The following is a 17,726-nucleotide window of genomic DNA, read 5'->3' as shown; positions in this document are numbered from 1 at the left end:
GCTTCTATTGTCCAACAACTTGATCCCTTTGTTGATCTACTCATCCTAGAAGAGCCAAATAAATCTGACACAATTGTGGAGCTAGATCCAGAGAGCAACACTCCTCCCACTCCTGTCCCTGCACCAAGAGCTAAAAAAGGGATTACTAAGGTACCTCCTAGAAGAGGTGGCCTACGTTCCTGTAAAACTAAATCTGTAACCCCACCAAGAAGAGCAAAGAAAAGGGTGGAAGAAGGGATAAGGAAAGAAGAGAACGAAAGTGTAGATTGGGAGGATACCTTTTTAAATAAGCTCATGGGCACTGGAGTCCAAATTATCAGGGTTAATGAAACCTCTTATATCAAAAGTAGACCAATTAGCTAATAAAGTTAATAAATTAGAGACCCTCCTAAGAAAAACCAATGAGGGGGTGGGGGAAATATCAAACCTAATAATAACCAAATCTGAACATATAGAGGCTGCAGGGAAAACACTTGGGGGAATTATAAATACAGGCCTACAAATTCCACCTGACCATATTCATCAAGCCTGCTCTGGACAGGGTGAGACTCCTAATACCGCCTCAACATTAGAAACAGTACAACCAGTAGGCAATACTGCCTCTGAGACTCTTAATCCAGAAACTGGCCCAGTTGAATTAATCGTTGAAGCTTCTCCCTTGATTCTAGTACTTGCAAACACACCAACGCTGAAAATAGGGCAGATCGAGTCTTCGGACTCCTTACGAAATAAGGCTTTGCAGTGGCTTAGCAATAACATGCACATATCCCCCTGGGGTAAGGAAAAATTATCTGATGATCTGCTCATAGCAAGAAGGGTTAAGTGGATAGGCACTAAGGCAAAGAAATTTCAAGGGGATTGTGTGGTTTTGAATTTTAAGGGCCCTGAAGTTTTATCTGATGTCCTACGGAACATCTTCCCTCCACAACTTAGAACAGCAGAAATAATACCACTGACACTGGATTTCTTCTATAGTAGAAGAGGACTAGTAGCTAAACCTAGCATATTGAGAACAAAGTGGACAGTTGTGGGAAATAGAAGGGCCAGGACTGACCCATTATACGAGTGGGGGTTAAGGTTGGATAACCACTACTCCGCGCTATCTGACCTAAACGAGTGTGATTGACTCGCATGTGCTTTTCCTGTCGCTCCTGAAATCCAGCTGCACCAGGGACATGATAGGACTCTTATTTCTAATGAGCCTGTATTAGATAAATTGACCCCGGTCTCTAAGGCATCCCCCACTCCCTCCCCAGAGGATCTAAGTAGAGTTTGGATGGGGCAAAAAAGAACACTAGAGGTAATTGAGAATCCACCAATATTGAATGGTGACTTAGCGCCAGGTATAGAACTCGAAGATCGAATATACACTTCTGATATTGATCAGATTCAGCACCAACTGGACATATTGCCATTATCTATTATTTCTTGGAATATAGCTGGCATTACAAACAAGCTAAACATCCCAGATTGGGTCGATTTCATCGACCTTCACGATATAATAATGTTGCAAGAAACTTGGGCGCTCACCCCAATTTTCCGGCAAGGGTATTTGAACTTTCATGTCCCAGCCATAAGAAACCGAGTGGGTCGACACTCTGGGGGCCTGTTAATTTGGGTACGTCAAACATTGAATTGCTCAGTTAAACAAAGGTCTATACCCTCTAATGATATTATAGCTCTTGACATTAGTTGGCAAAATGGTCAACAACTAGCCCTGTTCAATCTCTATTCCAGGGGAGTTGGTAGGGGTAAACCATCAGAGACCCTAACGACCCTCGAGCACTATATTGAAATGCTACCAGTGCTATCCCATGTAATAATAGGCGGGGATTTTAACACCACCTTCGAACCTTTGGGCGAAGAGGATAGGACCCTGGCCGAAGATGAGGATACCAAGTGGAGAATTCCCCAACTGGATATCCCAGCAATTAGAAAATGGAGCACAGTAGCAATCCAACTGAAGAGTCTTTGTCTATCAAGAGGGCTCAGAGCAGTAAATGGACGGGCATCCTCTGATTTAATGGGGAAAAATACATTCGATAACGGTCGAGCAGCCAGCAGAATAGATTATATACTACTGGACGTAAGGGCTTGGGATAAATTGGTGGATATGGAAGTGAAAGACAAAATAGAAAGTGATCACAATCCACTGTGCCTGACACTCCATCCCTACCATGAAATGTCCGATCTTCCAAGAGGGAACCAAATGGTGACGCAAGATCTTGTAAGCTCAAACAATCTTCGCCACCTGAAGTGGAGTATGCTCTTAGAAGATGTTGTCAATCTAGAGACTCTAAAGGAATTAGTGGTGACCGAGGTATTCAAGATTAAATGCCATTATGGGAGGACTGATTTTACAGACTACATGATGGCTGCCCACGAGAAACTATTTTCGAAAATTCAAAGTTTCTTTGTCAAAACAGTAGCCTCAAATAAAAAGAAAAAAGTCCAAGAGAGTAAAGGGTGGTATGACAGGAGTTGCAGGATAGCACGAGATAACCTTAGCGTGGAACTGAGAACAGGAAATGCAACAGCAGTAAGGTTGGCGAGAAACCAGTATAGACAGGTCCAAAAACTGGCAAAGAAGCGTTGGGATGAGGAATGTTGGCGCGAACTCAAGGAGGCGTGTGCCTCCAAGGATTCTAAGCGCTTCTGGACCACAGTAAAATGGGAAAAGGGTGGCACAGCACTAAATCCTACGAACCATGTTTCAAAAAGCAATTGGGTGGAATACTTCCAACCACAGTATGCTCGTAATCCCATATTTATCATTGGTTGTCCGCCTCCACAAGTCTTCTACAAATCTCCAATATTTGTTGAAAAGGATGTGAGTATTGTACTGGATTGTGTGGCTGGGGGCAAAGCTCCAGGCATGGATGGAATTCCGGCTGATATATTTTTATCGGATCGTAATTCCTGGTGTACCTATTTTGCAATGCTGGCTAATGCGGTGGCAATGGGAGGGAAAGTGCCTGCCTCATGGAAGGGAGCCGAAATTATTCCCATATTCAAGAAAGGTGATAGAACCCTGGCCAAAAATTATAGACCCATTAGTCTGATTGATACAGCACAAAAACTAATGGGCCGATTAGTCCAAAATAAACTGCAGCAATGGATCAACGAAAATAATATCTTGTCATCTTATCAAGCTGGATTTCGCCCTCTAACTAGCAGCGTTGATCAAGTCCTCCACTTTTTAACCATCTACTGGAGAAACGTTACTCTAAAGAAGGGGACATTGTATGCAGTTTTTGTGGACCTAAAAGCCGCTTTCGACTTGGTCCCCAGAGAAAAACTCTGGCAGACCTTGGCGGACGTGGGCTTAAGCCAGGAATTGCTTACACTCCTTGTTCGTCTCCACGAAAATAATTTTGCAAGAATAAGGTGGGGCAAGCAAGGAGAAGTAACTGATCCCTTTCCGGTAGAACGTGGGGTGAGGCAAGGGTGTGTCCTAGCACCGACTCTCTTCTCAATTTATACAAATGGCATCGTTGAGCATCTAGAGAAGATTGCTAGTGACGCCCCAGTAATCGCAGGCTCTCGTGTACCTGTCCTCATGTTCGCGGATGACACGCTCTTACTTTCCCGCACCCCCAGTGGGCTTCAAAAAGTGGTTGATGCCTTTGGTATATTTTGTGACGAGAGGGGCCTTGAACTGAACACCTCCAAAACAAAATTCATGTGCCTCAACCAGCAGTACACCTTCAAAGGTGTAATAAAATATAAAGGTACACCCTTAGAAAGGGTGGACTCTTTCTCTTACCTAGGTATCACTCTACAAGGAAAAATGAGTTGGAAACCACACATAACCACAACTTTACTAAAGTTTAGCCAGCTAGCAGGCGCAATTACCCTAAAACACCGCTCCTCGCTGACAAAGCCAGTAAATTGTGTGTTGGAAATATATTCTATGAAAGTACTGGGGGCTTGCTTATATGGCTCTGAATTATGGGGGTTTTTTAATTTGAGAGAACTGGGCCGAGCAGAAAACAGGTTTTTACGAGGGATTGTGATGGTCCCCCAAAGCACACCCACAATCCCACTAAAATTGGATATGGGAAGAAAAGGAATAGAGGACATAGCGAGGCTACGCCCTCTTCTATATTGGAGACGGATTATGGTGACCCCAGAATTAAGCCATTATGCGGCGGCACTGACGGACGTTATTAAATTCGACCGTTTCCATACTATCCCATGGCTAAGGGAGCTCCGGGGACTCCTTATAAAATTGAACTTGAATCATCTATGGGACACCAAAGACGTAACCTGCTTTCCTACGAAGGCAAAGCTGAAAGATCTATATTGGGAAATGGTATATCTTACAATGTTTAGTGACGGCACAAGCACAAGCCTAACATCTCGCTTCTTAGACATAAAAATGTACCCTTCTTGCGAAATTTTTTGGGATATTATTGAAAAACCCTATGATAGAAAACTTTATTTTCAATTTCGCATAGGTACACTCCCGGTGAATGCGTTTAAGAAGCACTGGTCCCCAGCATGGGATGAACATTGCCACCACTGTAAGGAACAAATTGAGCACATTTCCCATCTTTTGTTCTGTTGCCCATTGTACTCATCCCCCAGACGTAAATGGTTAAAACCTGTGTGCTCTAGTTTGGGAACCCGCAGCCAATCCGTAGCCCTAAGGATACTTGAAACAGATTGTTCCATATTGCTTGTGGTTGGGGTAGCAAAATTTCTGGCTTGGTCATGGTTAATTCGTACTCGTTCACTTATGGCAATTGTATCATAATGAAATTATGTATATTCCTAATCTTACACTTTGCCATATGGATTATTGTATTTTATTTATAGAAAAATCTATATTTTAAGAAATCTGATAAATTGAAGTACTTGTATTCTTATTATGTATTTATTCGACATTTCATGTTTAATATGTATTTTTAGAAGTATTTTTTATATGTAGTATTTATTGTATTAGGGATAGGGGAATGCTTTTATGACAAATGTCGAATAAAGCTTTAAAAACCGTAAAAAATACTGGGATAATGACGGGTGCGTGCCCCAAAATGGTTGGGCACACACAGTGTTGTTTAAATACCCCTCACACACCAACAATGGCCCATGATGTCATGCTTCATCATAGGGGTCTTCCCGCCCCGCTGCGGGACGGGGCGTGCTACGACCTACGACTACGCGGGAGCACTAATGATAAAGTGCTATGTGTGATGCAAAAGGAGGGTCTGGGGTAATAGTAAGTATGTGTATATTAAAAAGCACCTGGCCCCTTGAGACATAAAAACTTTAATGTGTCCAGGGAGGCTGGTACTACTAAAAAATTGTGATGCGGAGTTTGCCTACGTGATGTGTAGTTACTCCTAGTGAGTCAACATGTTTCAATGCGAAGCATCTTCGTCAGGACAGGAAAAAGATGCCTCCAGAATAGAAAGCGTGTGCTAATTCACATGACTATAATTAAAAGTGAAAATGCGGTAAATGATGCATTCATATACAATACCTAATCGTATGTATGGATGTTTATGTGTACGTGAGGATATTGCCTCATGAACCTGGAACGGGTGGAGGAGTCACGGAGCCTTAATTGTGCCCTGACAGAAACTCAACTCTGAGTGCGTCCATCCCGCGGTTCCGCTGTGGTTCATGAGGCAATATCCCAGACGCCACCGCCAGCAACCTCAGACAGTGGATCGAGGACTGCGCCAACACCCTCGCCCCGCTCAAGAAAGCCTCCAACAACCACACCAGCAAGAAAGCCACATGGTTCACCGAGGAGCTCCAGACCTCCAAACGCACATGCTGGAAGCTGGAGAAGAAATGGCTCCACGAACGTACACGAACGTACACCGGACAACCACGCAGCCCACAAGGACGCCATCCACAGACATCACCACCTCATCAGAACAGCCAAGAGATCCTCCTTCAAAGCCCGCCTGGACAACAACGCACACGACAGCAAAGAGCTATTCAACATAGTGAATGAACTCTCCAACCCCAGCGCCAACGACATCCCACCCTCACAAGATCTGTGCGACTCACTGGCCACCTTCTTCCACCGCAAGATAGCAGACATCCGTGACAGCTTCAACACCACGACCGCCCCAACAATGCCAGACTTCAACACCCCCTCGAACACCACCAGCACCAACCACCTGACCTTCTGGTCCAACATCGACGACGACGAGACGCGCACGGCCATGAACTCCATCCACTCAGGATCACCATCGGACCCCTGCCTACACCACGTATTCAACAAAGCGGACGCAACCATCGCGCCCCAACTACGGAAGGTCATCAACATCTCCTTCGAAACAGCGACATTCCCGGAAAGCTGGAAGCACGCCAAAATCAACGCCCTCCTCAAGAAGCCCAGGGCAAACCCCAAGGACCTCAAGGACTTCCGGCCCATCTCCCTGCTCCCCTTCCTGGCGAAGGTCATCGAGAAAATCGCCAACATGCAACTGAACCGCCACCTCGAGGACAACAACATCTTAGACCCGTCCCAGTCCGGATTCAGACGAAACCACAGCACCGAGACAGCCCTCATCGCCGCCACAGACGACATCAGGCGCCAACTTGACAACGGCGAAACATCAGCCCTCATCCTCCGGGACCTGTCAGCCGCCTTCGACATGGTCTGCCACCGCACACTAAAGACACGCCTCCAAGAAGCCGGAATCCGAGAGAAGGCCCTGGACTGGACCACGTCCTTCCTCTCCGGCAGATCCCTGAGAGTCCACCTCCCACCCTTCCGATCTGAAGCCACCGACATCAACTGCGGCGTACCCCAAGGTTCATCCCTCAGCCCGACCCTGTTCAACATCTACATGGACCCCTCGCACAAGTGGCCTACCAGCACAACCTCAACATCATCTCCTATGCCGACGACACTTAGCTCATCCTCTCCCTTACCAAGGACCCGCACACCGCCAAAAACAACCTCCACGAGGGAACCTCCACCGCTGTCGCCGAGTGGATGAGGAGCAGCCATCTGAAACTGAACTCGGACAAGACAGAGGTCCTCATCCTCGGCCCCACCCCCTCTACCTGGGACGACTCCTGGTGGCCGACCACACTGGGAACAGCACCGACACCCACGGACCATGCATGCAACCTAGGATTCATCCTAGACTCCTCCCTCTCCATGACGAAGCAGGTCAACGCCATCTCCTCCTCCTGCTACAACACCCTTCGCATGCTCCGCAGGATCTACAAATGGATCCCGACCAAAACAAGAAGAACGGTGACCCAAGCCCTCGTCAGCAGCAGGCTGGACTACGGCAACGCACTCTACGCAGGAATCCCTGCCAAACACCTACGACGACAACAACGCATCCAAAACGCCTCCGCCCGACTGATCCTCAACATCCCTCGTCGCAGCCACATCACCCCCCACCTGAGAGGCCTGTCCACTGGCTCCCCGTCAACAAGAGGATCACCTTCAAGCTCCTCACCCACGCACACAAAGCACTCCACAACACCGGACCAGCCTACCTGAACAGCAGACTCAGCTTCTACACCCCCACCTGCCAGCTCCGTTCCGCCAGCCTTGCCCTAGCAGCCGTCCCCCACATCCAACGAACAACCTCCTGTGGCAGATCCTTCTCCTTCCTCGCCACCAAGACCTGGAACACCCTCCCTACCCACCTGCGAAAGACCCAAGACCTGCTCACCTTCAGAAGACTCCTCAAGACCTGGCTCTTCGAGCAGTAGCAGCACCCCCCTTCCCCTCACGGGTAAGTAGTGCGCTTTACAAGTGACTGATTGATTGATTGATTGATTGAAGCCCATCTGTAGACTGCACTTTTGTTAACCACTGGTTTACAAAAGTAGTCAACTCTGAGCACTCAACTACCTTGAGCATTTCAATGGAGGCTGTGATGAGTTTGAACAGTTTATGAATAAACCAACGGTGAGTGCTTTTAGAAAAATGTAGATATTTACTTGACAAAGTAAAGGGGAGGAGAGATAACTTTAACAAATTTCATAACAAAAAGTGGTCCCAGCTCTATAATTCTCTGGGTGCCCGCACTTATGAAACAACCCCACCTTTCTTGATATATTGAGTGATTCCACCAATAAAAGAGGGAAAATTTAAAATATTCAGTATTGTTGGCAATTATAATACTGAAGTGAACCTATGTTAAAGAAAATCAATTTGCAGTTCATAATACCTTTCAATTTTTAAAGACACAGTTTTTCTTTATGGCAAATTTAACGTTGTCAGTCTTTTTTGGGTTCTCTCCATTGTTTCCTTTGGACATCAGAGGTTTAACCTATGCAGTTACTCTCACCTGTTAAATAGCCATTGTCCCCAGTTACCTCCTAGGGAAAATAGTCATTTTGGTTTCAGTTTTCCCTAAAAGTCATTTTTTAAATGGGATAGTCTCCGTTTGCAGGAAGAGAAGACTAGGAGGTGGAACCCACTGGGGAATGTCAATAGGGATACCACTGTCTGAATATGTAACCAGGGGGTACACCCAGGAGGGATCCCATTTGTGCAGGATGTAGATGGACTTTGCCTACGCCTTAAATATCACCCATCCTAAAATGCTTTAAGAATGTGTCTGTATGCAATGGATCTGTTTGATATAAAAAAAAATCTTGATTGGACTGATCATGTGCCTGTGGCATGACACTAGAGTGTTGAGACTGGTTTGCATTGGTTCATTGACTGGGGACCCAAGGGAGTTCAAGGTAGGGTTTGAAGAAAGGAGATTACCGGGATCACCAGTGCTTTCCAAACTCCCTGATGGAGGGGCCTTTTCTGCATAAAGTACAGAGTAGCAAAGTCCCACAAAGTGGTACATGCATGACTCAGGGCTCTCAAAGATTTATGAAGACATGCAAAGCCACCCTGTGTGGCTTTAAGTGGCCTCATAAATCATGAGTAAGGTGACACACCGCAAATAGCTGCGTCACCTTACTCAGTGCTTGGGAGGCGTTTCATGGCCTCTGCCTTGGGTTTTCCCATGCAACACCCACGGAATTTGATGCTGCCGCAGATTTACAAAAACATGTAAACCTGAGGAAGCACCAAATCCATATGCCTCCCGAACTGAGACCCAACAAGTCGAAATAACTTCTTTTCTCCTTGTTTTTTCCTCCTTTCATGTGTGCTGCATTCTGAAGAAAACATAGAAAGAGGAAAATGCCTCTTAAGATGTTTTTGTGAAGGTTGGGGCCCCTTCCTGCACAAAAACAATCCTGCCTGCAACGGTGACACCCTTGTACCATGGTGCAAGGGTGCCTACGTTGGAGCTAATATTATTATTATAATAAACAACAGGAGCATAAACCCTTAAACCTCATTGAGACTGGGGTAATAGTATAAGAAACAACAATAATTCTCAACAGGTATCATTTAAACAAGACAGATAAGTCGCATGTACAAGACATTACAATAGGAATAAGGAAGACTCTGAAAGAATTAGGTAGAAAAAGGTCACGATGTATTAGATCAAAAAAAGGTTTTACACAAATGACATACAATAATGTAAATGAACACAATAATGGAACAGTTGTATCAGCACTGTACGTAAAATAAATGACGTATAAGAACAACCCAAACTTGTACTTGGTGCTTAAAAGTGTACGTGACACGAAGACGGCGACGCAAGCGACAAGGTGAAGTCAGCTGAGGACGGCGCAAAGTGAAGTGAGAGTGAAATTTAGAAAATATATACAATGTTCTAAATTTAATTTCTTTACAGTTGAATTACTTAAATATACAAAAATAAGGAACCATAGGGCCATCAGTTTAAGCTGAGGAGCCGACGGCGTTTCGATCCGAGCAAATTGGGATCATCATCAGGACTGGGCTGTCTTATTCAAAAGAGTGCTGTACAAGACAAGGAGGGAAAGGTCAGCGAAAAGAATTGAGGAAAAGAATCAAGGCATAAAGTGACCTGATCAATGAACAACAGGGAAAGTGGAGGCCATAAATAAGGACAGGCTTATGTGAATGGGATCAAGGGGAGGAAAGTGAGGGGGTGAAAAACGGGGATGGGGGAAAAAGGGGAGAGGAGGAAAGGGGGGGCAATGTAGACAGGAGTGGTGATAGAGGGGTTGGCTAAGAAAGGGGAAATGAAGAGAAAAGGAAAGGATAACTAATATCTGTAAACATGTATAACTCTTGAATACAGAGAGTAGCTAAAGAGTACGGGTAGATAAGTATCTGTGGGTGAGGAGATCCGAAAATGAGTGAATGCAAGGAGAAAAGGAGCAAGAAAAGAATCAGGGCAAGAAAAACTGAGTACCTGGACGTAGGTAATTAGAGAAGAATCCGGGGAGGAGAAATGTGAAGGTTACTGAGCCAATCGTGGAAGCTGCTCATAAGCGTTGGGAGCAGCCGAGGGCAATGAAAAGGAGCAAATCTGCATTCGGACAGCAGGAGAAAGTTAACGAAGTATGCGTAAGGACGGGGGCTTAGAAAAAGGAGGGGAGGTAAACATTACCTGGGTTTCTATGATTAATCCTCAGTTTAGTCGGCGCATGAAGAGCGCGAGAGGTAGGTTACTGAGCCAATCGTGAATGCTGCTCAAAAGTAGTGGGAGCAGCCAGGGGCAATGAAAAGAGCAAATCTGCATGGGGACAACAGGAGAAGGTTAACGAAAAGTACGCAAGGACGAGGGCGTAGAGAAAGGAAGAGAGGTAAACGATACCTTAGTTTCTATGATTAATCCTCAGTTTAGTCGGCGCATGAAGAGAGCGAGAGGTAGTAACCGCCTGAAATAAATTAAGGACCAGGTCAGATTTGAGGCGAGGCGGACTAATTTAACGGGAACAGAGGACCAACAGTGAAAAGAGAAGGAAATACCCAATAAATAGGGCGTCAGGGAGGGCGTCTGAATCAGCCAGCATACGGCGTACACAGTGAAGGACGATAGCGAATGCGGAAATCAAGGCCGGGAGGGGGGGGGGCGTGGCTATGACGTGGCGCTACGTGTGGAGGAGGAATGAAGCTAGAGAGGGGACTAAGGAAAGGAACCAGGGAAGGAGGGGCGGGAGCGGGACGAAGACGTGAGCCAAAGTCTCTATAAGAAAGGAGGAAAAGGAGACGAGCGAGGGAACGGACGGAAGAGTAGGGGAAAAGGAAAAAATGAATGAACCAGATTCGAATAGAGCAGTCCACTGTGCGAATCAAGAACAGTTAATACAGTATAATTGTGTGGTAATCATTTGTGTGCCCTGTGTAAACATAGCCAACATTATCACTGATATCACGAATAGCCATATCCATGATGAATCAATGCATATTAGGTAATCATTTAAGTACCCTGAATAAACATTGCCAGCATCGCCACTTACACCATAAATAATCATATCCATGCTGAATCAATGCATACTGGAAAATTTGAAGGATAACAGAAAGGATAAAATAATTATGATTACACACATAGTAGATATAGGAATAGTCACATGAAATGGTAGGATGGTGGGAAGTGTTCTGGAGTACAGAGAGGGAACGGGGGAAAAGGGCAGCAATTAAAAAGATAACTCAATATGAGTAATGTAAGATTGAGTTGTCTTTTTAATTGCTGCCCTTTTCCCCCGTTCCCTCTCTGTACTCCAGAACACTTCCCCACCATCCTACCATTTCATGTGACTATTCCTATATCTACTATGTGTGTAATCATAATTATTTTATCCTTTCTGTTATCCTTCAAATTTTCCAGTATGCATTGATTCAGCATGGATATGATTATTTATGGTGTAAGTGGCGATGCTGGCAATGTTTATTCAGGGTACTTAAATGATTACCTAATATGCATTGATTCATCATGGATATGGCTATTCGTGATATCAGTGATAATGTTGGCTATGTTTACACAGGGCACACAAATGATTACCACACAATTATACTGTATTAACTGTTCTTGATTCGCACAGTGGACTGCTCTATTCGAATCTGGTTCATTCATTTTTTCCTTTTCCCCTACTTTTCTGTCCGTTCCCTCGCTCGTCTCCTTTTCCTCCTTTCTTATAGAGACGTTGGCTCACGTCTTTGTCCCGCTCCCGCCCCTCCTTCCCTGGTTCCTTTCCTTAGTCCCCTCTCTAGCTTCATTCCTCCTCCACACGTAGCGCCACGTCATAGCCACGCCCCCCCCCTTCCCGGCCTTGATTTCCGCATTCGCTATCGTCCTTCACTGTGTACGCCGTATGCTGGCTGATTCAGACGCCCTCACTGACGCCCTATTTATTAGGTATTTCCTTCTCTTTTCACTGTTGGTCCTCTGTTCCCGTTAAATTAGTCCGCCTCGCCTCAAATCTGACCTGGTCCTTAATTTATTTCAGGCGGTTACTACCTCTCGCGCTCTTCATGCGCCGACTAAACTGAGGATTAATCAGAGAAACTAAGGTATTTTTTACCTCTCTTCCTTTCTCTACGCCCTCGTCCTTGCGTACTTTTCGTTAACCTTCTCCTGTTGTCCCCATGCAGATTTGCTCTTTTCATTGCCCCTGGCTGCTCCCACTACTTTTGAGCAGCATTCACGATTGGCTCAGTAACCTACCTCTCGCGCTCTTCATGCGCTGACTAAACTGAGGATTAATCATAGAAACCCAGGTAATGTTTACCTACCCTCCTTTTTCTAAGCCCCCGTCCTTACGCATACTTCGTTAACTTTCTCCTGCTGTCCCCATGCAGATTTGCTCCTTTTCATTGCCCTCGGCTGCTCCCAACGCTTATGAGCAGCTTCCACGATTGGCTCAGTAACCTTCACATTTCTCCTCCCCGGATTCTTCTCTAATTACCTACGTCCAGGTACTACGTTTTTCTTGCCCTGATTCTTTTCTTGCTCCTTTTCTCCTTGCATTCACTCATTTTCGGATCTCCTCACCCACAGATGCTTATCTACCCGTACTCTTTAGCTACTCTCTGTATTCAAGAGTTATACATGTTTACAGATATTAGTTATCCTTTCCTTTTCTCTTCATTTCCCCTTTCTTAGCCACCCCCTCTATCACCACTCCTGTCTACATTTCCCCCTCCCCCTTTCCTCCTCTCCCCTTTTTCCCCCCCATCCCCGTTTTTCACCCCCTCACTTTCCTCCCCTTGATCCCATTCACATAAGCCTGTCCGTATTTACGGCCTCCACTTTCCCTGTTGTTCATTGATCAGGTCACTTTATGCCTTGATTCTTTTCGCTGACCTTTCCCTCCTTGTCTTGTACAGCACTCTTTTGAATATGACAGCCCAGTCCTGATGATGATCCCAATTTGCTCGGATCGAAACGCCGTCGACTCCTCAGCTTAAACTGATGGCCCTATGGTTCCTTATTTTTGTATATTTAAGTAATTCAACTGTAAAGAAATTAAATTTAGAACCTTGTATATATTTTCTAAATTTCACTTTCACTTCACTTTGCGCCGTCCTCAGCTGACTTCACCTTGTCACTTGCGTCGCCGTCTTCGTGTCACGTACACTTTTAAGCACCAAGTACAAGTTTGGGTTGTTCTTATACGTCATTTATTTTACGTACAGTGCTGATACAACTGTTCCATTATTGTGTTCATTTACATTATTGTATGTCATTTGTGTAAAACCTTTTTTTGATCTAATACATCATGACCTTTTTCTACCTAATTCTTTCAGAGTCTTCCTTATTCCTATTGTAATGTCTTGTACATGCGACTTATCTGTCTTGTTTAAATGATACCTGTTGAGAATTATTGTTGTTTCTTATACGTTGGAGCTAGGCTGCCGATACGTCACCAGCGCAGACTGAAAGGCCAGGAATGCACCATATTGCTTAAATACAGTAAATTCCTGCCCTTTCACTTTGGCATAGGCATGCCCTACACCAAAATGCCATACATAAGGCCTTGAGTGCCATGATGATGTGTTACAACATCAAGCTTTGAAAGAGTGCATCTGGTGTGATGGTGCAAATGCAATCAATCGACAACACACAGGTTTTTTTTATCAGTTGATATTGACTGTATGATTAAAGCACTCTTAACTAAAGAGGGATCAGGGGCGCTTAGAGGTCCAGCATACGTGCCCCAAAGAATACGTATAAGAGAAAAAGTATGCAGTTTCTTTGGGGGAAGGAAGAGGAGGAGAAGGGGGCTGGGTGGATCAACCACCCCTACCCTAAGGAGGAGACAGGGTATCTCCCAAAATGTCTCCACCTTAGGGTAGGGGTGTTGACCAACACAGCCTCCTCCTTCTCCTGTATGATTAAAGCCACTGATGCACTGATAGGATCACCCTTTCCCTCCCTGGCGCGCAGCAATGGGATGATGAGTTATATGATTCTAGTCAGCATTCGCACAATTGCCTGAATTGAAGATACAACTTTTCCTTCTTTGGTACGAATGGTAAGTCTGAGGTTCATAAGTTCAATTTTGTAACAAACTACCACGTGACTCATACCAGGTTAGCGTAACTAGGTGCAGAAATAACCAGTACAAATAACATTTTTGACTGACATAAGTGTGTTTTTGAATTCAGTGTATACTTTGATAGATAAATGGCCAGAATGGGGAACCACTAGTAGTCCAGGAAAAAATGCTCAAGTCAGCCCAAATCTTTTTGTCCCTTTTTTCAGCCGGCTATTCTTTTTCTCTCCTTCTCTACTCTCGCTCTTCTCCATCTCTGATCACTTTATCTCTACTTCCCTTCTCCCATACACACTTTAGGCCTCCTTTGCGAGCTTCAATTATTCAAAGAAAGTGACAAAGGCACCGGGAGTGGCCCAGGGCTTTTAAAACCTGTCTCCATGGGCTCCAGCCTACTAGGGAAATGCCTGGTGGAATAAAAGGCCTGTCCGGCCCTTATGGCAAATAATGTGAAATAATGCACACACAAATGTAAATCCATTTTGTCTGTGGTAATACACCATTTTTCACATTTTGTAAGGACATTGGTACCAACTTAAAGCTGATGGTAGGTGCCTAGGCAAAATAGATGTGGGTGCATGTTGCAAATGGCTAATATTAGGTGTTGGGCTTAAATGAGCACAAATTCTACATGTGGTTGCTATGTGCCTAAGGCAGTGGTTTGGCTAACTTGTTACATTTAACTGAGAGACATACGGAGTGCTAGGTACGTAAACATGTCTGTAACTGAGACATCCCAAAAGAATGACATTAAGTGACAGGTAAAAAGCTCTTGAGCTTCTCCAAAGGTAAATTAAATGTAATTGAGACTGAATATGCCGTTTTCAAACTCTGGTCAGATATAGTCCAGTTTGAGTCTAAAAATGTGGTTCCTCCTGAGTGAAAATGCCCTATTGTACCATAGACCTGATTTGCTGTTTTGATCAGTGTTTGGGCAAGGCAAGTAGGATCCCTACTTTGGCACCACCAGAAAAGGGGTGCCACATCACACCTATAATTATTAAATGTGGGAAGGGGGGAGGATGTGGCATTACAGCCAGAGCTGCTGACTTTGGAACTGTGATTCTGGGCAAATCATTTAATCTTTCCATACATGACAAATTAATATGAACTTGGGTAATGTGATTATTGCTTATGTAAACCTCTCCAATGCCGTTGGGTTAAGTTTGCGCTATTTAAAAACTGCAACAACAAAAAATGTGCCTACAAAGCAAATGTAGGATGATGGTGTAACAAAATACACATTAGTCTAGATCGACAAAATAGTTGGACCAAGCCTACATTTTGTAATAATTCCCTTTCTCCTCTTCCTTTTATCGACAGGCCAGAGAAGGAGAACTAGCCATTATCGACAGAGTTCTGGAGAATCCCGGTTTGACTTCTAAAGACTTTCAAGAATGGAAAAATACATATTTTGAACTTTTCTTGGTAATCTGCCACAACAATTTGTTGGACGACTCTGCAAACGACTCCTCTTCTGACGTGGAAGCACTTATGCCCCCCTTAACACACTCACACTCTTTCATTGAAACGCATGTATAAATGTCTTCTCCTTGGTGCACACGCTTGCCATTCTTGACCCAAGTGTATAAGGTAGTTTTTGGATCGCTGTGTGGGGAGTCTGGTAAAACAATTTTCCTAATTGTTGCTGAATTGTGACGTAACTCTTCTTTGGTCCTGATGCAGTTGTCTCTATTGATGCTACCAGTGGACTGCTGTGTTTCAATTTTGTGCAGACAATATAAAATGTGATATTAAACAGTTGTATATATATATATATATATATATATATATATATATATATATATATATATATATATATACATATATATATATATATATATATATTATATATATATGGATAAAGATATATATATAAGTATTGATAAAGATATATATATATATATATAGACATATATATATATACTTGGAAGCTAGTGACCTTCAGGGAATAAACTATAAAAGAGAGCAGCAATTTAATGTAGAAACTTTCTTGAGTCTCCATGCCTTGAAATATAATTTTGTAATATATATTATCAACATCATACCCTATTTTGGGTGATGGGGCATTGTTTTAAGGTTGGGTACTGGGAGAATAAAAGCATTTGTATATTTGTTGAAATGCTGTAAGAGTTTTCTTAAACATAATGGCACACGCTAAATGATGCAATTATATTTTTGATGATGTAGAATAGTATAAGCTAAAAATCACAAACTATGAACTGAGAAAGCAGTAAACTGAGAAAATGAAAAGCACATTAAATGTGGATTTTTGGTTTGCAGTGTTTCTAGGAAAATTCCAGGTTATTGACATTTGGACTAGATTCAGAAGTTCACATGATGAACATTAATCATGATGCAGTATTGCAAAACGTGTAGTTTGCATGTGAAATTGAGCAGTCTCTTTTGCAGTTCTAGGACATAGCTATGCCTGCTCTGGACATATTGGCCTATAAAGGGAGAATTTGTGAGAGAAGGGGGCTGCGATATCTGTGGTTTTCGTGAGAGAACGGTGCACTGTGCAGTAAGGGTATGCAATATGTCAAGTCTCCGAGCGCTTTTTCAGGTAGACTGCTCTGATTCAGTAAGATAATTTATCAGTCAATTTATTTACTTGATAGTTTCATGTAAAAACATGATTTTTACAACCTTATATGACTATAGGTGTCCTACTTACTCTACGTTTCATACATATGAACTTCTGATTTAAGCCAAAATGCTGTTGACGAGCCATCCAGTTGACCTGCAAAACGCTTGTTTCAGATCTTAAGATGGTCTTATTTTCCTTAAAACTGTGTCTAGAAGAGATTTTTTTAAGTGATTTGATTTCTGTGACGATATTGATCTCAGTACCTTATCATTCATACTAAGAGAATGTATTGTGCTTAAACCAATTTTTAACACTGTAGTTAAAATCTAAGTATCACACACCAACTAAATTATTGCACAGGTGATCTCCCAATTGCAATGTATTTCCTTCAAACTTCACAGTACGACAGGAGTTCTAAAATATAGCTAACAGCCCACGCCTACTCCCCAAAAAACTGTTACCCCATCCTTTATTGACCTGAACAACAACAAAAACATGGATCATACTAGTTAGATAAGTGTAAAATGATTCTCAAAGATGTGTTCCTTTTGCCAAAGATTCTCAGGGAGACTTTAGTGCAGCTCATAAAGTAATGCAGCTTTCTCTAAAATGCACACTGTGCACAAATTTAGAGATGTTTTACTAAGGTTTTACAAAGGCATTCTCATGGTGCAATGCAGCACAATATGTAGAGCCTATTTACTACCCATTATTAAACAAAACCTGAGCATAGTGCAAATATTATTAAGTCTCCCCCCATAGTGCACTAGTATTTGCAGTTTCTGGTGCTGGCAGTCCAAGTAAA

The 17,726-nt window shown here is 43.6% G+C and overlaps 1 protein-coding gene across 5 annotated transcripts in view; it reads left to right on the top strand.

Annotated features, from left to right (window-relative positions):
- CNKSR2 (connector enhancer of kinase suppressor of Ras 2) overlaps positions 1-16,063 on the top strand; it is a 1,692,689-nt gene extending 1,676,626 nt beyond the window's left edge. For 3 of the 5 annotated variants that reach the window (XM_085622481.1, XM_085622480.1, XM_085622479.1), the window contains one exon: positions 15,655-16,063. In XM_085622481.1, the coding sequence (XP_085478607.1) occupies positions 15,655-15,873 (219 nt within the window). In that variant the 3' untranslated portion in view covers positions 15,874-16,063. The remainder of the gene's footprint in view (positions 1-15,654) is intronic. The other 2 variants (XM_085622483.1, XM_085622482.1) reach the window with 1 other exon arrangement.
- The last annotated feature ends 1,663 nt before the right edge of the window (positions 16,064-17,726 follow it).

Source organism: Triturus cristatus, chromosome 8 (assembly GCF_964204655.1).
Source record: "Triturus cristatus chromosome 8, aTriCri1.1, whole genome shotgun sequence".
Lineage (NCBI taxonomy): Eukaryota > Metazoa > Chordata > Amphibia > Caudata > Salamandridae > Triturus > Triturus cristatus.
This window is presented reverse-complemented; position numbering and strand designations above follow the sequence as displayed.